The following is a 24,005-nucleotide window of genomic DNA, read 5'->3' as shown; positions in this document are numbered from 1 at the left end:
GTTAGGAGGGAACAGAAATTAGATTGAGGTTTGCATGTCTCCCCAGAACCTGAAGAAGTTGACCTAGGAATGCATCAAGGAACTGAGAAACTTCATGGTCATGACAACCAGTTTTCTATGATCTACCTGTAGATTATGAGGTCATAAGATTATAGAATTAGAAGAATCTTCAGAGGTCATACAGTCCAACTCCCTTATTTTATTAATGAGGAAACTGAGGCCCAGAGAGGTTAAGCAACTTTTTCAAGGTCATTCAGGAGACCAGCAGAGGATTCAAATTCAGTATCTAATTTAAGACCCACACTCTTTCCAGTTCACCATACTGCCTATAGGTGTGTATGTGTGTGTGTGTGTGTGTGTGTGTGAGAGAGAGGGGGGGGGGTGCTGAACACAAGACAAACTACTTACTATGCATGAAGAAGACCTGTTCCTATCATATTTGAGAGTACTTCAAGGGTACAAGATAATTGGTTTCTTATATTCAAATTTTTTTTCCGTACATCTTTTTTTTCTGTACATCCCATGAGAGTAGTGATTATGCCTTTTTAAATCTTGGTGTCTTCCTTAGAATTTGGCATAGCTTCTTGTGTGTTAATAATATTAACTAATTGATATTAATATCACCAATAAAATTTATAATATCAATCAATAATAATGTTAATATACAAAATGCTATGGCACTTAATACATATTTTTTGAATGAATGAATATCAGCTACTAGCACCTTGCTCTCTAGAAATCTAGGTGAAGCCCCTTCCTCTCTGTTCTCCCACCCCCACATCTAAGCCCTGCAGAGTTTTCAGATGATGCCAGAGGCCTTGAAAAGTAGGGATGACCCACCATAAGATCACAGCACCACCAAGGGATCCCACTGCCAAGTCAATGAGTCCATCTTCATTGAGGTCCAACTGCCCATGGATGCTACAGCCAAAATATTGGAGGCCTGGGGCTAGCTCTGAGGAGGCAATTCTCTGTAAGGTAAGAAAGAGAAAGCTGAGCTCATCAATCTCCAGGTGTAGAGAAATTGGGAGGACTGGAGCTGGGGAAATCCCCAGGTATATTTGGAATAGGAAACTACCAGTATGATGTTGTTTGAAGCTACCAGGAAAATCCCCTCACCTCCCAAGCTCAAGAATATCTTTCTCCAAGGCTTCATAGGATGCTGGAAATTTCCACCATTAAAGTAATCTTTTGGGTTAAAGCAGGGCCTCTTAAGCTTTTTTCTTTTTTTTTTTTTTTGGAGGGGAGAAGGCAGGGCAATTGGAGTTAATTGACTTGCCCAAAGTCACACAGCTAGTAAGTGTCAAATGTCTGAGACTGGATTTGAACTCAGGTCCTTCTGACTCCAGTGCCAGTGTTCTATTTACTGTGCCACCTAGCTGCCCCTTGGGACTCTTAACCTTAAGGTCCACTGACCCCCAAGGAGTCCATGCATTGATTTTTTTTGGGGGGTCTGTAAATTTGGATGTGAAAAAAGTTACATCTATATTTCAAGACAATCAATTTCCTTTATAAGGTTATGTATTTTATTCTATTCATTTAAAAACATAATTCTGAGGAGTGTCTATAGTTTTATCAGACTGCCTAAGAGGACCATGACTCAGAAAAAGTTATCAACTCCTGATTTGAGGCAGTGTCCCTAGTCTTCATTAACATGAATTAGCTTCTCAGATTAGCTTGCCACCACCAAAGAACATAATTCTAGGGATATGGAACACAGGTCAGTTTTGATGTAGAGCAAATGGTAGGGAAAGGTATTATCCAGGAAGCCACAGTTGGCACAGGAAGTAGCAAGAGGGTTTGGAGCATCTGGTAAGGTATTATAGAATTAGGGAGAAAGGGGGGTACTAAAGAGGTAAATGAATGCAAAATTTGTTCATTTCAGAATTTTGACTGATCACTTATGGCTAGGAGAAAATTGAGTCACTTTGTAATTCATTGTCTATAAAGGCAATCCATAGACTGAGAATCTGAGTCCTAATCCATTCAGGTGATGAGTGGTAGGTGAGCCTGTGACATTTGGGATATTCACCATGTACTCCCTTGGGTGCATCCTTTTCAGCAGTGATAAGAACTTCTTCTCATCCTAGGGCTCAGGATTCTTTTTTGTTTTTGTTTTTTGCTTTTTGAAGGGAGGAAAGGTAGGGCAATTGGGGTTAAGTGACTTGCCCAAGGTCACAAGGCTAGTAAGTGTTAAGTTTCTGAGGCCGGATTTGAACTCAGGTCCTCCTGACTCCAGGGCCAGTGCTCTATTCACTGTTCCACCTAGCCACCCCAGGATACTTTTTTTAAAATAGATTTTTAAATTGATAACTTTAGTTTTTTCTTATTTTACAGATACATCCTTACTACCCCTTTCCCTAGAGAACTACTCATTGTAACAAAAAATAGAAAAGAAAAAAGCCCATCAAAAAGGATTTCAGTAAAATTATCCAAACTTCTCCGTGGAGTCTATGCAATCTATATCCATAATCTCCCACCTTTGTAAGTAAAGGAGGGAAGCACATCTCTTCTCTTCTGGGTAAACCTGATTATTGTTTTCAAACAACATTTAGTTTCTTTTTATTGTTTATTATTTCCATTTCCAATGTAGTAATTGTATCTATCTTTTCCCTTTGGTTCTTATTACTTCACTTTGTATCAATTAATATGTCTTCCCATGTTTCCCTGAATTATCCATATTTATTGTTTCTTTTGGCCCAGTAACATTCCATGCCATTCACATACAATAGTTTGTCTAGCCATTATCAAGTCAATGGGCACCTATTGAACCCAGTTCTTTGTTTAAAAAAAAAATGCTGCTATAAATATTTTGGTATAGATTTTGGCATTCTTTCTGTCTTTTACCTCCTTAGGATATATGCCTTATAGTGGGATCAAAATGACAAAGGGATGGACATCTTAAGCATAATTCCAAACTGCTTTCCAGAAGATTTGGAATAATTCACAACTCCACCAACAGTGTATTAGTGTGCCCTTTCCCCTCTTCAAAACCCCTCTAATGTTGATCATTCCCATATTCTGTCACTTTTGCCAATTTGCTTGGTGAGGACACTATTTTTCTTATTCTGTACATGACAAATACTATCAAAACACGAGCATTTTCTTCCTAGATCTTAATTTCTCTAGCACTTTTAACTTTACAAAATGCTACCAAAGCTGTTGTCTCTTGTAACATAGGTAGGAATGACTGCACCATTTCAGGGATCTGGAACTTCATTAGTCCAGCCCCTTCACTAATACAGATCACAATCCCTCTGTGCTTTGGTAAATTATTCAACAGTTGGTGGGACTGAAAAACCAACCAACCAAACAAAAAACCCAGCTGGTGACCAGTCTTCTGGTGATGAGATTTTCTGAACTTAATCAGGCTGATTGCTGGATGACAGATGTCTTTTTACTTAAGTCCTCTCTGGCTTGGTAGGATCTGCCCATGCTGCTGGATGCAGCCTTCCAGAACCTGGAGTCACTTCTAGGCCTTGTGGAAATGTTGGAACAGAAGGGCAGGCATTACTGTATCTCTTCTCCAGCCCCAGCCTCCCTTTTCAGACTTGTACTGGAATGGTACTGTTAGGGTGAAGTTTCTTTCTTCTCCATACCCCATTTTAACTTCCCTGCCCTGAATTCCTCTTTTCTTAGTAGATAATTTAGAAATACCTTCATTTTACTGGTCCTACAGAGAACAGTGAAGTTTCCCTTTTGTTACATATTGGTGTTTTGTCTCAAATAATGTATAAGGGGAGCCCTAAGGACCTCGGTCTTTAACCTGAACATGGGTGCTCCTCTGTGTGCTGCCCACTGTGGGCATGGAAGCTGCACATTGAGACCATCCTCACAAACAGCAGTTTTCTACCCTCCCTTGTGAGTAGTAATAAAGTTTGCTTAAGCTGTCTGTGTGTGAAATGATACTTTTCATCTGGACTCCCCTACACCACAATATCCATTTTACTGATGGGGAAACTGAGGCCCAGAGAAGTAGAAGTGATTTGCTTATGTTCACATACATGAGTTTGTTGCAAAATGAGGACTGAGACCCAGGCTCCAGCTGAGCCCTGGGCTAAGATTTCCCTAAGCCAAGACAATGTCTCTCATCTCTTTCTTTTTGTATTAGGTGAAGTCCTACTTGGTTAAAAATCTTAAGTTCAGGTGGGGCTAGGTGGCAAAGTGAATAGAGCACCAGCCCTGGAGTCAGGAGGACCTGGGTTGGGATCCAGCCTCAGACACTTAACACACACACACACACACACACACACACACACACAAACCTAGCCGTGTGACCTTGGGCAAGTCACTTAACCCCAATTACCCTCCAAAAAGCAAAAAAAAAAATCTTAAGTTCATCTGAGGGTATAGGCAGGTAGGAAGCACAATGGATAAAGCACTGGGCTAGGAGTCAGGAAGACGAGTTCAAATTCTGCCACAGACTCTTATTAGCTGTGCAACCCTGGACAAGACCTCTCTCAGCCTCAATTTCTTCAACTGTTGTTATTGTTCACTCATGTCTGACTCTTTGTGACCCCGTTTTTAGGGTTTTCTTGGTAAAGATAATGGAGTGTTTTGCCATTTCCTTCTCTAACTCTTTTTATAGATGAGGTAACTCAGGCAAACTGGGTTAAGTGACTTGTTCAGGGTCACACAACTGGGAAGTATCTCTTCTTCATCTGTAAATGGTGGATAATAGTAGCACTTATTTCACAAGGTTGTTGTGAGGGTCAAATGAGATAATATGTAAAGCACATTGCATATAAATGATATTATTATCAACTCCTTAGGAGTTCTTAACCTTTTTTATGGGTCATGGACCCCTTTGGGAGTCTGGTGAAACCTATGAACCTCTCTTAGAATAATACTTTTAAATGATAAAATAAAACATATAGCATTACAAAGGAAACCAATTATCTTGAAATACTGTTGTCAAAATATTTTTTAAATTAGTTCACAGACTCTTGGTTAAAAACCTCTTCTCTAATTCATGAACTTTTCCTGTGGGTAATCATTTTCAGATACATCCCGAGTGAAATTCAGACTATAACTTAATATCCTTGATCAATTATTCACCTCCAGTAAACTATAATATTTGTTAGGAGATGCTTAATAATTAAGTCTAGTCTTACAAAAGAGCTACTCTCCTGCTTGCATGTAATGACAGAGAAAAAGAATATAGAATCTGTTCATTCTGAGTTGTGTTAGATGGACAAAAATCACTCAGGAACAGAATGGAACTTGCCCTCTGGCTAGCAGACTTTACTTGAGGAAAGCAGGCTGGTGAGTGCTGGTGTTCCCTGCAGGCCTAGGTTAGACTGAGGCTGTTCGGGGCTCAGGAGAGATGCTGCTCAGGTTGGGGAAGCTTTACCTGCTTATACCTCTTCAGTATGTTGTTCTGGAAGCCATGAAAGATGTAGATGACCCCCTGGTGGTCATTCTCCAGGGGAGCTCCCACCACGATGTCATTGTAGGAATCCTGGTTGAGATCTTGGACTGAGGAGATGGAAGATCCGAACCGGGCGTTTTGGTAATTGTGGGAATCTTCAAGTGTCCCATCATAGATAAACCGGTTCTGCAGACAGAAAAGGGATAGGAGGAGGCCCATGGTGAACTTGGCCAAGGAGCCCCACCATTATCATTTCCTTCTACTGATGATCCAGACCTACTCTCAGGCACGAAACCAGAGGTATGAGGAAGTGGGGGACTGAGGAACTACTTAGGTAGAGTCTTTCAGGACATTCCTACACCACGCCCACCTTTCTTGTCTCCATAGGAATAGCTAGATAGGGAGAAAATTCTTCTCTAGTTCCTTTCTCTTTGTATAAGAACAGCTCCATTGAAGAAGATTGGAGCCTGGGGAGGTCTTGATGGGACCCTGACACTTTCTGAGCACACTATCTCCCTGCAAGGCTGGGTGCTATAGTCTTTTGGAGACTGGCTGAGCTAGAGGCCATGGAATCCAGAACCGAGGAGGCCTGCGGACTATTGAGAAACACTATCACTCTCCCGAAGATTTAAAAATATGTTTGCAGGACACTATCCATAAGTGTTCTCAATATTATAGCTTGTTTGCTGATGAGCTCTCTCATCTATTAATTATCTTTATCTCCCTTGCTCCTTATTTGCCTAATCCATCTATCTCCCTAATACCCCCTGTCTCTATCTGTCTGTCTGTCTATCTATCTATCTATCTATCTATCTATCTATCTATCTATCTATCTATCTATCTATCCATCTATCCATCCATCCATCCATCCATCCATCTATCTATGTATCCATCTATCTCTCTATCTTTATATCTAATTGTCTCTATATCTATTTGATTGTCTGCCTCTATCCCTATATCTATTCTCTTTCTTTATCGTTCTCTTTCTTTCTCATATCTCTCTATCCATGCATGCATGCATCCATCCATTTTTCTTTTTCTATCTAGGCACTCTCTTTTTGTCTGTCTCTCTAGATAATTTATCTTACAAGTTTGTGTCCAGTCTTTAGTCTCTGGCAGCTCTGCTTGGTATAATGGAAAAAAAAACATTAGCTCTGCACCCAAGAGGTTCAAATCCCATCTCTTATATTTGTTAGCTGTGTGGCCATGGATGGACAAGACTCTTAATCTCTCCTGGGCCTTGGTTTTGTCATCTGCAAAATGAAGAGGTTGGACCACATGGCCTCTGAGGTCCCCTCCAGGCTTGCATCTGTGACTCTTCAAACAAACTGGTATGGAATCTCATCACTTCCTGGACTTGAGTTCTGAGGAAAGCTCTGGCTTCCCTGGGGCCATTGCATGTATGGGCAGAGACACATGCTCTGCCAAGCATGTGAAATTCCTATTACTAATAAAATTTGTACAAAGGATAACAGTATAAAGGGTCGAAAGTTGGATTTTGAGTCAGCAAGGTCTGGATTCAAATTCTGCCTCTGACACTTAGTGACTGTATAATCATTAGCAAATCATCCTCACTGAGCCTCTGCTCCCTCTTCTGACCAATGATGGGGTTAGACTAGAAGACCTCTAAAGTTTCTTTCAGTTCTAAATCTATGATCCTAGAGTCTTATGAAGGTCTCCTCCTGTGGATTAAGGCATTTTATCTTCAAAAGGTCCCAGAAAATTACACATAGGTTATCTGTGAAGGAGGAGCAGATTAACTCATTATGTGCACACATCCATTTTTCTCAAACCAGAATAAATGTGTCTACCAGATTATCTAAAAAAGAGCTGAGCCCTGAGGGGTTGGGATGAAGAACAGATAAATTTTATTTGTGAGGAGGGAATAGAGAAAGAAAGGTCCAGATACAGGGGTGAGGAATCTTGGGCCTCGAGGTCACATGTGACCTTCTAGGTCCTTGAGTGTAGCCTTTTTACTGAGTCCAAATTTTATAGAACAAATACTTTTATTAAGGGGATTTGTTTGTGAAGTTTGGATTTAGTCAAAGGGTTATACCTGAGGACCTAGAGGGCCACATGTGGCCTTGAAGTTGCAGGTTCCCTACCCCTGGTCCAGAACCTGGGGTGTTCTCTGGAGAAGGATGCCTGGGTAAGATATCTCAATGAGGGACCCTGTGGGGGGAGGGACATTGACACCTCTTGTCAATTAGACATTTGTCTGATCTAGTCATCAACTTTCTTTCCTTGCCTGGAGATGCTCCTGAATATGTCTTCCGACCTTAGGGGAGACAACTATGGCTCCTCCCTCTCAGATCTTGACCCATCATGGTGGGCATTAAGAGAAGGAATTGATACTTCCACAACTGAATCTTCTTTCATAGGGCATTGGAGAACAATGGGGGAAACTGAGGTCTTACAAAGGGGAATAATTAAGTTGCCCCCATTGGATGGAGGTTGGTCTGTTTCAAATTATGCATGTACCAGGGGCCTTAGGTTTCCCAAGAAGAATGAGGTCTTGAGTGTTCTCCCAGAACTTTGCTCATCACAGCACACCCAGGGCAGCACCCTCTGGCATTACCTGTCTCAGAACATAGACATACACTTTGCCCCGCTCTCGGCCCTCACTGAAGTACATTGGTGCGCCAACCAGGAGAATGTCTGTCACCCCGTCGCTGTCCACATCCAAGGGACTGATTTCACTTCCATAGTATGAGCCAATCTGCAGCACAGAGAGGTAGAGTACTTTGAGGGGTGAGCTTCATTGGCCTCCTATTGCCTCTAGGATAGAATATAAACTTTTCTGTTTGGTATTTAACACCCTCCACAATATGGCTCTGGCCTCTTTCTAGAATTATACATCATTCCCCTTCATGTTTTAGCCAAACTGACCTATTTGCTATTCACCATGTATACCATGGAATCCCCTCCCTCTGTGTCTTTGCACAGGCTCTATCCCATGGTTGGAATTCTCTTCTACCTTACTTCTCTCTCTTTAATGACAGATATATTGGTTATTGGCCTGTCCTCAGAACCTTAACTACTCTGGGACTACTGGGCTTTGCCCAGTGTAGGGAACTTAGAGAGTGTAAAAATCAACATATATTTATGTTAAAATTTAACATAATATGCCCTAGGGTATTTATTCTCTCTCTGTCTCCCTCAGTTCCATAAAGAAACCCATTAATTAGCTCTCTCCCTCCCTGCTCCTTCCCCAAGAGATTTCCCTTTCCCTCTTCCTCTTCAAATGATACTTCCTTCAAGCAAGAGGACTACCTTCCCTCCTTCCCACATACTGTGTGGAGAGAGCCTCCCTGAAGCCTCTCTGGTAGAGTAGAAAGAGCAAGGATCCCCCAAACCCAGTGGACTGGACAGGTCCTTACCCTGACCTTTTATTCCTGAAGTCATTATAGTGACTAATTCTCTCTCCTATTCTGTTAAGTTTGCATCAATTTCTTGTGTTATTTCACATCATGAATGAAAAAGTAGATTTGAAGGTGTAATGGTAATGGGAATTTGAAGATCTTCCCTGTCCTTAATAGATCTAAGGGGATTTGAAGATCTTCCCTGCCCCCTAATAGGCTGAATGTAATCATATGGAGCCTGTGGTGGGAGGAGTTTGCCAGCGGGTGGAGAAGAGCCCACAGGAAGCTGGGAGTCAGAGTCATTAGAGCTGGAGAGAAGAGAGGAGAACCCAAGGAGACAGTTAGGCTTGTGACTGTTTTTTTGCCTCCTGCTATGACAGCTAGACTTGTGAGTGTTTGTTTGTGAGAAGGCTAAAGGATGGTGTGACTCTCTGCTATGTTATGGTGTATTAACTTCTTTGTTGCTATGATGGATTCGGCTTTCTGGTTTGGGGATTTGGTTTTCTGGTGTCTGAATAAATGTTTTGCTTCTGTCTTCTATATGGAGAGTCTGTTATATTTCGTGATTGAGAACTATGCGGGCATATTCATAGCCACCATCTGTGCTGTGAATATTGCATTGGTGCTACAGAGAGTACATTCTTGGTTCTTTGCCCTAATTGGTACCTCTTGCATCAGGGTAATGGTTGCCCAGTGCTTGGGCTTGGGACCTTCTAGAGCTTGGCATGCCCTTTAAGAACTCAGAATCATTTCTATGCCATGGTGAGATATTGAGATAGGACTTTGGGGAACTGTCTGTCTGTCTGTCTACCTATAGATACCCATCAACAAACACTTATTAATCCCTTCTATGTTCTAGGTGCTGGGCATACAAAGATGAGGAAGAAAACATCTGTCTATCAATCAGTAAATATTTGAACTTCTTACTGTATGCCAGGCACTGGAGATACACAAGGAATGAAACATCAGTCTATTTCTCTATAATATACATATGCATTCATGTTACAGATATGATATATGTGTGTATGTATATATACATAAATATTTCCTTGTATCATTATGTGTATATATTTCTACAGAGAGAGCTTGAGAGGCATATAAACAATGGGAGACAGAAGAAGAGAAACAAACAGAGAAATAGGGAGAAGAACCCTTTTCTAAACATGTGGATCTTGAAGTCTTCAGCTATGTAGGTCCTGTTGATTTGGAATCTACTTAATTTAGAAGCCCTCAGGACTGTGGTTTATCATTCGGATGTTGGAGTCAGAGCCCAGCAGGAAAAAATGTCATAAATTCATCAAATAGCTTCCCTTCCAACTTACAGGGTCTAGAAGCCAATTCCAAAAAAAACCAGCCAGAGTGTGGGTGTGGGCGTGTGGGAGTAAGACTGAGAATGTCAGTGGTGAGCAGCTGTCTGCCAGCTTAGCTGGATGACCAAGCAAGCAGAATATATATGAGGGAGTTAGGTTAGACATGAGGGGGAACTGCCCTTTGTCATGCTAGGCTTTGGGCAGTGGTATACAACAGGGTCAAAGTCAGCTGGGAAAAACAAGTCAGGAGCCAGCCATGGAATGGGGAGAGCAAATTAAAATATAGTTTAAATATGGGGCTTATACAGACACTAGAGGTCAATACAAAAACATGTATCAAGTGAACAGAGATAATAGGACTATGAAAATGAGCTTAAGACTGCCCTAGACAGGAAACTTCTTATATTCTTCCTGCTATGCAGGAGAGGCTGTATGGTACAATGGTTAGAGAGTTGGCTTCAGAGTCAGGAAGGCCCCAGATTGTGCGACATTTGGTAAGTCACTTAAATTCTCAGTGTCCTGGGCAACTCCCAGACTTTAAAATGTGAATCACTTATTTAACTCTTAGAGAGATTGTCCTTTATATTCTAGGGCAGGGTAAGCTATGATACACATACTGAAGTTTGACAGGAGGATGATTTTTAGTGATCAAGAGGGTGAAAACCTGGCATGCCACTTCAGAAAGGTTGTCAATCCTTGTTCTGGGGATTTCTTTGCAAATCACTTTAAATGACAAAGTGCTTTGTGACTCATGAAGGGGTGCCCAGGAAAGTACCATTCTAAATATCAAGCCTCCTTTGGCTGCTACTCTGAGGTTGTGTGACTTCATGCCATTTGTGGCGTGGCTAGGGGAAGAGACCCAACATTGCTAATATTCACACATTTCCCTAGCACCGGGTACAGATCCCCTCCTTGGCACAGGTTGGCTTCTTTGGATTGGTAGAAGGACTTTTCCTCTCCAGGAATTTTCCTATAACATTAAATAATGGTCCCGACAATAAATAAAAACACCAGGAAACACCAACTGGTTTTCCAGTGTGTGGTTAGAACAGGGACCGAAACCCTCAGCCAATAGCTGCCAGAATAGACCATCATGCTAGCTCAAGGAATGGGACTGAGGAATTCTCTGTCTCAGATGTCTTGAGGGGCTTGGGGGGCAGCTACCCAGAAACCAGGGAATGGACGAGAACCCCAAGAACTCCAACTACCTGAAGTGGGTTCGTTTCCTCTCTTCCCCCTCTCCTTTCCTCCTCCTTCTTCCTTTGCTCTCCCCCCTCCCCTATCCTGTTCCCTCCTTGTCTCTCTCCTTCTCATCCCCATGCCTATAATTTCTCCTTCCTTACCTGTTCTCCTTTCAGAGATTGGTGGATAGTCAGGCTACGGTTACTGTGCATCATGAAAAGGATGACTTTGCCTGTGTGGTTGAATCGGGGTGCTCCAGCCACATAAACCCTGCCCTGATCACGGGACACGACAGAAGTAACTGTGTAACCTGTTGAGGAGAGGGGAAGGAAAGGATCTGAACACAGGTGGAAAGGCTTCTGGTCCCTGACAAAGCCTTGTCAGAACACCAGGCTGAGCCAGTCCTTGGAAGAATGGGAAGGAGGCAACACATTATAAAATGATAAAAGAAATCTCAGACAGTAGGGAGCAGGTAGGGGAGAGGTCTATGCAAAAGTTTTGTTCTGATGCTGAAGGAATGTTATTTTCAATGTTAACCCTGGGGGTTGTGACATTCAGAAAGGGTTAACCCAAATAAAGGCCGAGATATTGGGATGACCCTATGGGTTATAAGTCTTTCTACAGCCTTGGAGCTTTCTCTGACCTCAGCAGGCCAAGTATTCATTGGCTCAGGTCCTGCAAGTCCTTCTCTTGTTAGGAAAGAAAGGGTCAATAGGGCAGCTCCTTCCCCCCCCCAGTCACCTGGTCTGTGGCTGTCAGATTTTGGGGGCTGTCTATACTTGTGATATCATCAGTGTAGGGAACTTTCCTGGGAAGTAACTCTCTCTGCCAACATAGACTGGAAACTGTTCTATGATCTATTGTCTTGGAGGGTTGCCTGGGTTAGTGAGAGAGATTAAGTGATTTACACAGGCTTTGTGTGTGTATGTGGTAGAGTTTGGACTTGAACTCAGATCTTTCTGGCTCAAAGGCGACCCCATGCGGGCACCAGCTAGGATTAGTATGATAAAACTGGTATCTGGACATCCTTATGGCTTTGTAGTAATGGAGGTGGACAGGAGGCCAATCCTGCTGAGATGCTGCCTTTGGCCCACTTCTGGTGTGAGAATGGGGGTACTTCTTAGCTCAGAGCTGTTAGAGAGAGTGAGCCCATGGTGGGGCTGGGGTGGCTGATGGAGTCCAAGCCATCTCTGGGGCTCAGGATCCTGCAGGAATAGGAGTCAGGGGTTTGGGATAAAAGGCAAGAAATGAAGATGGGCAAATCCTCCCTTTCAATCCAGGAATTCTTAAAAAGCTTTTGTGGAAGTCCATCATTAGGGCAAGGGATTAAGGGCATGCATGGCATGATCCACTTCCTACCTATCACCCAGTATGCTTTGTCCTTCCTTTGCTCCTCAGATCACTCAAGGTAGAGGGGGTGGGGGCAGAGAAAACCCATCTTTCTTGTGAGGTTGAAACAGCATCCAGTTTTACCCACTAATTCCAACTAATGGGAAAGTAACGGTCAATACCAGGTGAGCAAAATGAAATGCCCATCTCACTTATTTTACCCCAATGAAAATTGACTAATCTATTTGAGGGCAAGGTCTGGCAAGCTATGACAGCTGTTTCTTGAAAGTATGTAAATTGGGGAAGCCACTGCAGGACACAAAGCCCTCTTGTAATTCCTGGGTTTCCAGGTTAAGTCCCTCCCCAGCTGCAGATCAGACAGTTACCTGGTGGGCTCTCTGACTTTAAAAATTGTATCCTGTTTCCTGGGAGTGGCAGAAGGGGCCAGCAGTGGTGTGGGTGGGGCAGGGCAGAAGGGATGGAGAACCCAACAGACATTTGCCTAAATGGAAGTTGGAAGCAGTCCCTCAGACTATGCCCAGAGCTTTTTCCTCCTAAGCCTTCCCTTCCTGGAGTGTGGAGGAATATTTTGACTGTGTCCTGGCCCATTACAGCCTGTTTCCCAGCAGAGAAATCAAAACAATGCCCTCTCTGGGGATCTTTAAAGCTGGGTGGCCTAGGCCCACCCCCTTTCCCTGGGAGAAGGTCACTTCCTCAGCATCTCCCACCCATAGAGCGAGGGTTCAGAAAAATAGAAGTGGATAAATAGCAAAAGCAAAGTGATCCAGTGGATGTTTTAGAACCCCACTTCCTCTCCCATCACCTTAACACCCAAAAGCAAAAAAAGCCCTGAGCTGAGAGTTCAGAGACCTGGGTTCTAGTCCTGGCTGTCACTACCTTCTCTTGGCCCGAAGTTCCTCATCTACAAAATAAGGGATTTGGACTGCATCCTCTCTGAGGTTCCTCCAAGCTCTAAGAATCCATGATTCTTGTGTAGCAGATGCTCAGTAAATGATCATTAATTCTGCTATTAATTTGGGGGTCGTTGTAATTTAGTAGAAAGAGCATGGGATTTAGAGTCAGGAGACCTGAGTTTGAATGATGTCTCTGCCATTTAGTAGCCATGTGACTGTGGGCAAGTCTCTTCCCTGCTTTGAGCCTCAGTTTCCTCCCCTGTAGAAGGGGATAGTAATACTTGCCCCGGTTACTCCACTGGCTATTATGAAGACCAAATGAAATAACTTTTTTTTTTCTTTTTAGAGGGGGGAAGGTAGGACAACTGGGGTTAAGTGACTTGCCTAAGGGCACATGACTAGTAAGTGTTAAGTGTCTGAGGTCGCATTTGAACTCAGGTCCTCCTGACTCCAGGGCCAACTCAGGTCCTCCCGACTCCAGGCACGGTGCTCTATTCGCTGCACCACCTAGCCGCCCCCAACTGAAATGACTTATGCAAAACACTGAGCATTGTAAAACACACTATAGATGGTATTATTTTGATTGTTTTATCTTACAGTGTCACACCCCTCCATCTTCTAATGTGACTTAGTTTCTGAGTCTGACAATCCAACATGATTTTTGTGTCTCTACTTCTGAGAATGCTTTCTTCAAATGCTTGCCAGTACCTGAAGTCATGATACTCTTTCAAGAGCCCAGGGTTACAGATACAAGGAAAAGGTGTAGACCATGCCCCCTGAGGAGCTAAGGCCTAAAGGCGGAGATGAAAAAGCAAGCAAAGAATCACTACAATGGGTGTATCTATAGCTGTATGTTGATCATTCAGGGTAACGGATGTGAGGTTGGGGAAAAAGAAGAGGCACAGATAAAACAATTGGTGATGTCAAGTCATGTCTGCTTGGTTTCAGATTATAGACATCCCGAAGCCAGCATAGTGACTCCTAACCCCTTCCTGGCTCAGCTCTGTTGATAACAATGAGAAGGTTTTAGAAAATTGTATAATCTGTTCTTAAGTAGTTGAGTTGATGAAATACTATGTCACAACTAAAGGATTTAATGGGGGCTCTTGACGGGCATAAGGAAGAACAATTAGAAAGTTCACCAATTGGGGCGGCCAGGTGGCTCAGCGAGTCAGAGCACCGGCTCCAGTGTTGGGACGACCTGGAGATCGAATCCCGGGCTCAGACACTTAGCACCCACCCAGAAACACCTGGCCGTGTAACCTTGAGCAAGTTACTTAACCCCGATTGCTTAGGGGCGGCCAGGTGGCTCAGCGAGTAAGAGCACCGGCTCCAGTGTCGGGATGACCTGGGATCGAATCCGTGCTCAGACACTCAGCACCCACCCAGAAACACCTGGCCGTGTAACTTTGAGCAAGTTACTTAACCCCAATTGCTTAGGGGCGGCCAGGTGGCTCAGCGAGTAAGAGCACCGGCTCCAGTGTCGGGATGACCTGGATCAAATCCAGGCTCAGATACTCAGCACCACACCCAGAAATAACTGGCCGTGTAACCTTGAGCAAGTTACTTAACCCCGATTGCTTTAAAAAAAAAAAAAAAGAAAGTTCACCACTTGTGTTTCTGCTTGTCTTTATTTTCATAAAGCACTTCATTAGAAGTCATTTCTACCTTGACTGTGGTAACTAGTCAAGGAAACTACACAATTCTTGGATTTTATGCCAAGGAAACAAACTCATGATTTGTTTTATGTGCAAAAATTTCTGATGAGGGCAAATCACCTTAAACAATTAATTGACCTTCAAAATAAAAATGTGAAGAGATAAACAATTTGTAGCTAATTGTTCTTTCCTGATGTGTACTTTAACTTAGGTAAAGACTCTTTTATACCAGTGTGTTGCAATTGGTTCAAAGGCAATGAAAGGGTTGTGGTTTTCCTCAGTCACTCATGAGTAACTCGTTCTCCCACCTTTCCCCAAATGCTCATTTCTATTTCATGACCTTACCCAGATATGCCCCATGGTTCTTCAGCTCTTCAGGGAATTCCTTAAGATATGACTCTCGGTGAGGAATGACCTTTCCTCCACTGGTCTCCTTCAGCACAGCTCCATTCCAGTCATATGCACCAACTGCTCCCAGCAAAATCCCATCCTGGGGAGGAAGAAGGGGACCCAAAACAATCCAAGTCATTCTTAAAGGGAAAGTCTCTAAATAAAAGGAATAGCACTGCTAGTGTGTCCATTTGATTTTTTTACTCCCAACCTTTATTTCTGGTCATTACTTGAATGGAGGTCATCTTCTTGCCCTGCCCTGTGAAATTAAGTAAAGATGATCCTAATAATTGAATTTTAGGAAGGAGAATTAGTAAATAACAGCCTCCAAAACCACATACAAATTCTGGTCCCTGTTCAACTACAAAATTTCAAGCCAAGTTCAAAACTCACTTCCTCCAGGAGGTCTTCCCCACTCTGTTTCTACCTATCTTCATGTCCTTGGGCAAATCACTTAAGCTCTCTGGGCCTCAGTTTCCTCAGTTGACAAATGAGGTTGGATCGAATGTCCTCTGAGACACCTTCCCCACTCTAGACCTCTGATCTTACAATCTCATAATTGCCATTGTCTCACACGTGGAATGACACCCCCTTTAGCAGTTATAAATCCCACCCGCACATCTTCATGTTTTGTTTTATTAGTATTTTGTCTGGCTTTTCTCCCAGGCAGATGGCAGTCTTCCTGAGGGCAGGGATTGCTATGCCTTCCAAAGTTTGGAAGGCCCCTGAAGTTTCCACTTCTATTTCTGACAGCAGTGTTTTGGTTCAGTGTCCATTTCAATGACTTAGGCAGTGGGATTAGATTCTAGTTTCCCATACAAGAGTTTCCATACAGGGCTGTGGGGATGGGGGTGAATGTATAAACTTAGGGTAAATCACAAGGTCCCCTTACTTCCCTTTTTACTTTCTCCCCCTTTTTTGGTTCCAGGTGAAATCAGAAAACAGAAAGGGCAATTTCTAAGGGGGAAATGATATCATAATAAGGCACTAGGGAAGACACTGACATTAATATAATTAGGAAATTCAATTAGTACAGATTGGCACCTGCTTTGCTACTTAGGGTTTTAATGAGTTGCTTGGGGCATTGAGGTTAAGTGACCTGCCCAGGATCACATACCCAGTATATGCTAGAGTTGGGACTTGAATCCAGGTCTTTATCACTCTGAGACCAGCTCTCTGACCACTTTGCCACAATGCCTCTCATGGCAGATATGTTTTCTCAACCCTTCTCTGGAGCCCCATTTATTAAATTTGAATTATATAATGTAATATAAAATTACTTTCTCAAGGTAAAAAAACAAAACCAAACTATAATTTGTACCCAGACTCCAAATCCAGGGATTTTTTCCTGTTATAGCAGCAGCCTTTCCATAATAACAAAGATCTCTTGCCCTTGGAGGTAGTGATGGTGGTGGTGGCTTCCCCATCCACTATCTAGTCTTGTCCTTACAACAGTCCCATGAGGTAGATAAGTCAGGGGATATTATCACCATCTGACAGATAAGGAAACTGAGATTCAAGGAAGTTTATAAACCAGCCCACAGTCATAGGGTGTCAGAATTGGGCCTGGTCACTAGGTGACCTGGGTTTCATGCTATATTACTCTTGCTTTCCATGTCCAGGAATATTCAGTGCCCTCTTGAGAGCCTGTAACGTTATCAGGTAGCTAGGTGGTGCAGTGAATAAAGCACTGGCCCTGGAGTCAGGAGGATCTGAGTTCAAATCCGGCCTCAGACACTTAACATTTACTAGTTGTGTGACCTTGGGCAAGTCACTTAAACCCCAACTGCCCTGTTTTCCCCCCTCCAAAAAGACCAAAAAAAAAATAGAACAGGGAGATCCCATAAGGTTACTCAGCCAGGTTACACCAGATTGTAGGTTACAGATTAATGTAGGGCCATCACATCCTCCAAGGCACATAGGGTAAAACTGGGTAGGAAGAGAAAGTTCCTAATGTCCTCTAACACCAGATGGATCCTATTCTCCATTTTCCATCTGAAACTCTTTGGGAGGTATCCATCAAAGTCGGATTCACCCCTCTCTGCCCACTGAGTGAGAGGATGCGACTGTGGACCAATCTGCTTTGCTTTAGAGAGATGCCTTTGAAGATACATTCTTGGCTCAGTGAATACCTCTGTGAGCCTTGCAGCACATCCTGAAGAAGGACTGATTCAAACCAGGAGCTTGCAACCCAGCTGAGACCTCCACTCTCCCCAGGCCCTGGGAAGTTTGGGAATTCCATCTGAAAACATTGGCAGCTTGAAGAGGTCTGGCAAAACTGGCTCCATGTCTCTTTGGCAACAGGAACAGAGCCAGCTTTGCTGCTAACTCCCTGTGATTGTAGAGGCTAGGAAAGACCCTCCTGTGACCAAAAATACCTCCCCTACCTCTGGCTGACATTCCAACCTTAACATGCTATTACTTTAGCTTAAGACTTTGAGCTCCACTAAAATGCAAATCCTTCTTGAGGGGTGAACACTTTAAGTTGTTGTCAGTTACAGACATGTTTAAGCAACTGAGCTCATTACATTCTTATTTTAGAGGAAGGGTCCTTAATTTTTGTGTGTCATGGACTCCTTTGTCAGTGTGGTGAAATTTATGGACCCTTTCTCAGAATACTGTTTTCAAATGCATGAAATAAAATACATAAGATTATAAAGGAAATCAATTGCATGGAAATACAGTTATTTACATTAAAAAACAACTTCCAAGACTCTAGTTCTGAGTCCCTGCACAAGAGGAAGCTTTGAATGGGAGGAGATCAGGAACCTGGGCTAGAGAATTAGTGGGTACCTCCTAAGTATATGTGGGTGTTGAAGGGAGATAGGAGGCCAATAAAAACAAACTCCACCGACTTCACAGTTTTACCCTAGCCAAGGGAGATGCATATATTTTATGTTTAGGAAAATAAGATGGGGAGTGGCTGGTGACTGGGTGCTAAAGTCTTGATAAATGAAGTCAGGAGTGTCAACACATTCAAAATATCCATCCATGGCCATCTGGGAAGTAACATTTAAAATCCAAGCTTTTCAGTTGCTTCCTGATTGAGGACATTCTCACTTTTCCCCCACTCTCCAAGTGAGATGAGGAAATTCTGGTTGGGTAACCTTTCCCAGGAAAGTTTTTCTTATGGATGAACATGAGAAAATTCAACTGGAAAGATGTCTGATTGGCTTGCTGGTAGACCAAGAGTACTGGGGATTTGTTTTCTTGTCTGTCTTGGAGAGGAGCGGAGAGGACCTGTGCTCCTAAGGAGACCTCTGGCCCTGGCGATTTTGCTGGTAATTGGATTAGCTGTTTTGTCAATAACTATAAGATGGAAGTAAAGAGGCAGAGGTAGGGGATTTTCTTGGGAGGTGGGTTTAAGACTCTAATCTTAGCATTAAAAAGCATGCTCTGGTTATGCCCAGTCAAAGCAATACCTTTACTGAGTACTTACTAAGTGCTTGGACACTCTCATAGGTGTGTTGGGAGTGATAAAATGTGTTGGGAGTGATAAAAGAGAAGTCTCCTGCTTTCAAGCTGAGGTCAAAGGGAATGAGGGCTGGGTCCACTTTGTCCTCAAGTTGGGGTCAAAGGGAGCCAAAGGGAGTGAGGGCTGTGTCCTGCAGCAAGACAGATGCCATTTGTCCTGCGGTTCAGAATTCTGGAAGGTTGAGTCACTGGTCTTGTTCTGTGCACATGGGATCATGAGGCCATACACTGAGTGTTAGATCAGAACTTAGAGACCACCCAGTTCACCCTCTCCCCTTACTTTATAGGAAACCGAGCTTCAGAGAGGTTGATGACTTGTCCAAGGTCACACAGGTGGGAAATGCCAGAATAGAAATTCAGACTCAGTTCCTTTGATCCAAATATATTTCTTTTCCTTCCAGCTGTATTGGCTACCTATAGAATGATATGATGAGCCCTGCCCCCTTCCATTGGCCTTCCACAGGGCTTGAAATACCACCAATAGCACTTCTTTAGAGCAAGGCCATCGTGTCTTTGAAAGACATTTTCCAAAACAAAAAATGTGCTTTCCAGGAAGGAATAATATATTAACCATTTATCAAGATTAATTTATCAGAAAACTGATAGCTATGGAGCAGAGAACAGAACCGTGAAGGAATGGGACATTGGATAAATGAATTTTTATGGGCTTGTATAAGGATGAGAAGCTGCTGTCCTAGCTCACCCAAGGTCTCTCTCCTAGAGGACTGGAGTTAGGGGTTGGTGGATGATGGATAGATTTTTGGGAACAAGGAGAAATTGCACATAAGTGTACTGTTAGACTGTTTGAAGTCCTGGGAAGTTGTAGCAATTAAGGTAATGGCATATGTATCAAATTTGCAGATGGCATGAAGCTGGGAGGAATATCTAACACATTAGATGACTAAGTCACAATTCCAAATGATCTTGACAGGCAAGAATATGGAAGTTAACTCTGAATAAAATGAAGTCTATTAGGGATAAATGGAAGGTCCTATGCTTGGAATAAAAAATAAACTTCACATGTACCAGGATAATAAAAATTGACATTTACTTAGCACACATGAATACATATTTTCATCTGATCCTCACCACAATCCTTCAAGATAGGTATTACAGCCCTTATTATCATCATTTTAGGAGGAAAAAACTGAGGCTTGATGTTATTCAGTCAGTCTTCAGTCATGTCCAATTCCATTTGGGGTTTTCTTGGCAAAGAGATTGGAGTCATTTGTCATTTCCTTTTCCAGCTCACTTTACAGATGAGGAAACTCAGGCAAATGGGGTTAAGTGACTTGTCCAGGGTGACACATCTAGTAAGTATCTGAGGCTGGATTCGAACTTAGGAAGATGTCTTCCTGACTCCAGGCCTGGCACTGTATCTGCTGCACTATGTTGATGCCCAGGAAACTGAGACACAGAGAGGTTAAGTGATTTGCTCAAGGTGACACAGTAAATATTACAGACAGGACTTGAACTCAGATCTTTCCAATTGTAGCACTCCATCACTACACCAAACTGTCCTCACAAGATGGAGAAGGCCTTGCTAGGTAGTAGTTCCTCTGAAAAAAAATCTGAGGACTAGATTTACTTTCATTTAGCTGATAGGGTGACCAGGCAGCCAAGTGAGTGAATGTGACCTTGGGCTGCATTATAATGTTCAGGACTTGGGAGAGGATAATATGGATCTTCTCTTGCCTAGTAAGACCAAGCCTGGAGTATTGTGTTTCGTTCTGGGTGCCATATTTTAGGAAGGACATTGATAAGCTGAAGAGGGTCTACGGGAGGGCAATTAGAGTGGTGATGGGCCCCGAGTTCATGCACCTAACTTCATGTAACTTCACAGAACTAGGAGTGTTTATCTTGGAGAAGGAAAGACTTAGAGAAGCCATGAAATCTGTTCTTCACGTTTTTGAAAGACTGTTATGTAAAGAAGGGTCACACTGGTTCTGTTTGGCTCCCAAGCATGGAATGAATAGCAATAAGTGGGAACAGCAAGAAAGCAAATTCAGGATTGATTTAAGGAAAAGCTTCCTAGAGCCCCTAAGTAAGAATGGGATGAACTGACACTGGAGGTGGTGGCTTCCTCATTAGAAGTGTACAAGCAGGGGCAGCTAGGTGGTGCAGTGAATAGAGCACCGGCCCAGAGTCAGGAGGACCTGAGTTCAAATCTAGCCTCAGACACTTAACACTTATTAGCCATGTGACCTTGGGCAAGTCACTTAACCCCAATTGCCCTGCCCTCCCCCCTCCAAAAAGGCAAAAGGAAAAAAAAAGAAGTCTGCAAGCAAAGACACTTGTCAAGCAGGTGATAGAGGGGATTTTTTTTTCAGGTGTGCTAGATGGCCTGTGAGGTCCCTTCCAACTCTGAGATTTGGTGATTCTGATAACATATGGGGGGTTTGCATGCCTCCTTTTCTGCACTTTATTGAGATGTCATTGAGCTGGAAGGGAATGAATGAAGGGTGAGGTATATGTTACAGAGACTTCTGACACAGGATGGAGAAATCAGAAGACCTGGGTTCAGATTTTGGTTCTGATCCTTATTACCTGTGTAACTGGGTAAAGTAGCTTAACTTCTCTGGGTCTCAGTTTCTAAAGCTATAAAATGAGAAAGATTAGATTAGTGGTGCCAAACTCAAATAGGAATGGGTTGCTATGGCCCATGCTTGGAAAACCAAAAATAAACATGATCTATGTTGTGTTTTAATCTATTTAAAAAAATTTCCTGATTACATTTTGATTTGGTTTGGGCTTACTCTTTTTTAGAGAAGGCAGAGTTTGACCCCTCAGATCCTGAGGTTTTCTCCCTTCCAACTCTGTTAAGTCTATAATCAATTCCATCAGACTTCATCATCTGTCTGCTGATTGTGACCTCCTGTTTGGGAATTCTTACCAAGGAGCATTTCTTGAAATGGAGTGGGGGAGGAAGGAAACAAAGAAGCATTTACTAAGTACTTACTATACTCCAGTTGCTATACTAAGCACCTTATAAATACTCTCTTCTTTGATCTTCACAACGACTTTGGGAGGTAGGTGCTATTATTGGCCTAATTCTATGGGTGAGGAAACTGATGCAAGCATGTCAAGTGACATACTAGTAAGTGTCTGGGGTTACATTTGAACTGAGGTCTTCCTGACTCCAGGTCCATCACTGTATCATAAAGCTGCATATGTGAGAAACATTAAGAAGGGCAGCTAGGTGATGCATTGGATAGAGCACTGGCCTGGGAATCAGGAAGACTTATTTTCCTGAGTTCAAATCCAGCTTCAGACATTTACTAGCTATGTGACCCTGGGTAAGTCACTTAACCCCTATTTGCCTCAGTTCTTCATCTGTAAAATGGGGACACACTGGAGAAGGAAATGGCAAACCACTCTAGCATCCTTGCCAAGAAAACCCAAATGGGGGTCATGAAGAGTCAGACTCAACTGAAAAACGACTGATTGGCTGGATCGTCGTGTGTAATTAATCTAATAAGACTAGAAAGGTAGTTTGGGCCCAGGATGTGAAGACTTTTAAATGACAAACCAGAGGAGTTAATTAGAATAAGATAGTTTCTAAGATTCTTTTCATTTGTAATATTCTATCAGTTACCGATTCCGGGAGAGGTTAAGGGGATGGTGGTGCATGTGTTGTAATTTGGCCATTAGCTGTGAAGCTGTTAAATAATTTCCTTTTAATCATGAGCTTAACTTAGACTCAGCTATGTTTATCCACCCATGATGTGGTGTCCATAAATCTCTGTTATCACACAAACTCATCAGAAGAAGGAAGTTTGTGTTTGAGGATGGATTTTGTCCCAGATGCTAATGATTAATTGGTTGGGAAAAGGACTGTTTTTCTAAACAAGCTGATGATTAGGTTGGTTTTAGCCCATAGAGCATGCATCATTGCCTTCCACATAAATGTGAAATAGGCAAACTTTGGAGTCCTCCCATTCCTAGATTATCACAGCACCCCTCCTCTCCTTCCGGATCCCATTCTGATTTCATGCCTGCTAGTACCTGCTAACTGAGAACTAATGGATGAGGTCTTTCAATCACATTTCTCTCCCTTCTCCCCTAGGAGCACTTAAAATTTACTAAAGAATTCCTGGAGACCAAAAAAGCTTCAATTCCATCATGGTGGAATGAGAAGCAGCAGGGGCTAATATTTGGGGCAGCACCCCTGACAGGCCCCAGTATCTTTCAAATGCTGTATCTAATTTGTTTTGTGTGACTCTGTATACTTGTTTTAAAGGTTTTATTTTTATTTTTGCAGTTTGAGGGATCCACTTCAAACTGGGAAGGAGAAAAAATGAATGCTTATTAGTATAATAAATAAAATAAAAGTTAAAAAACAAATAAACAAGCATGTCCTGGTATGAATAGAGCTTAGTCACCAGGACTTGCCTGTCATGTTCCTCATTTCAAAGAGGGCCAATGATATCACAGGGGATGTCTTGACTTGGCCTGAATTAGATTTAAGTGAGGCAGAGATGTGCAAATTCATCAGCTTCACTCTCTCTTCCAGAGTCATCTGTGTCCAGTGGGAAGATAAAAGTCAAGATGACTGGTGATAGCCTGGGATGCCTTGACACCTTTGATGTCTGACCAAGCTCCAAGCTCTCCACGGCACATGCTTCATCCATCATGGCCCTTGGAACAAACTGTTCTCAGCTACCCATCGTACTGGAGGAAGTATTCACATGCTTGGGGTAGACATCCCCTTAGCTCATAGATGAGCTTGAAGCCTGCCAATTACCCTCTGCCAATTAGCCTGCCTGCTGAGAGTTTACTGGGGTGTGTCGGCTACATCTGCTTGGAGCCACAGGTGAGTGTTGGGTGAAAAGGCCTGAAAAGGGCTGGGCAAGCCCTCACACCAGAGGAGCTACAACTTATCTGCTGTAATTGTGAGGTAGAGGAGGCTTTACTCTTCTTCCTACCCTCCTCTTCCTCCTCCTACCTTAACTCTGCCTCCCTCATTTTCATCCTACCTCCAGCTACAACGCTGAACCTGAGATTTAGTAGGCCTC

The 24,005-nt window shown here is 42.9% G+C and overlaps 2 protein-coding genes across 2 annotated transcripts in view; both read right to left on the bottom strand.

Annotated features, from left to right (window-relative positions):
• Positions 1-24,005, bottom strand: part of CALML4 (calmodulin like 4) — a 434,126-nt gene that overhangs the window by 133,468 nt on the left and 276,653 nt on the right. The gene's annotated exons all lie outside the window — the stretch shown is intronic.
• ITGA11 (integrin subunit alpha 11) overlaps positions 1-24,005 on the bottom strand; it is a 201,499-nt gene that overhangs the window by 36,688 nt on the left and 140,806 nt on the right. Inside the window, exons 11-15 of the mRNA XM_069098217.1 lie at positions 15,472-15,616; positions 11,387-11,535; positions 7,950-8,090; positions 5,354-5,557; positions 841-971 (exon numbers count right to left, since the gene is read on the bottom strand). Coding sequence (XP_068954318.1) covers positions 841-971; positions 5,354-5,557; positions 7,950-8,090; positions 11,387-11,535; positions 15,472-15,616 — 770 coding nt within the window. The remainder of the gene's footprint in view (positions 1-840; positions 972-5,353; positions 5,558-7,949; positions 8,091-11,386; positions 11,536-15,471; positions 15,617-24,005) is intronic.

This window comes from Petaurus breviceps, unplaced genomic scaffold (genome assembly GCF_028583685.1).
Source record: "Petaurus breviceps papuanus isolate PSGF00001 unplaced genomic scaffold, PetGlider_PUasm1.0 37, whole genome shotgun sequence".
Classification (NCBI taxonomy): domain Eukaryota; kingdom Metazoa; phylum Chordata; class Mammalia; order Diprotodontia; family Petauridae; genus Petaurus; species Petaurus breviceps.
This window is presented reverse-complemented; position numbering and strand designations above follow the sequence as displayed.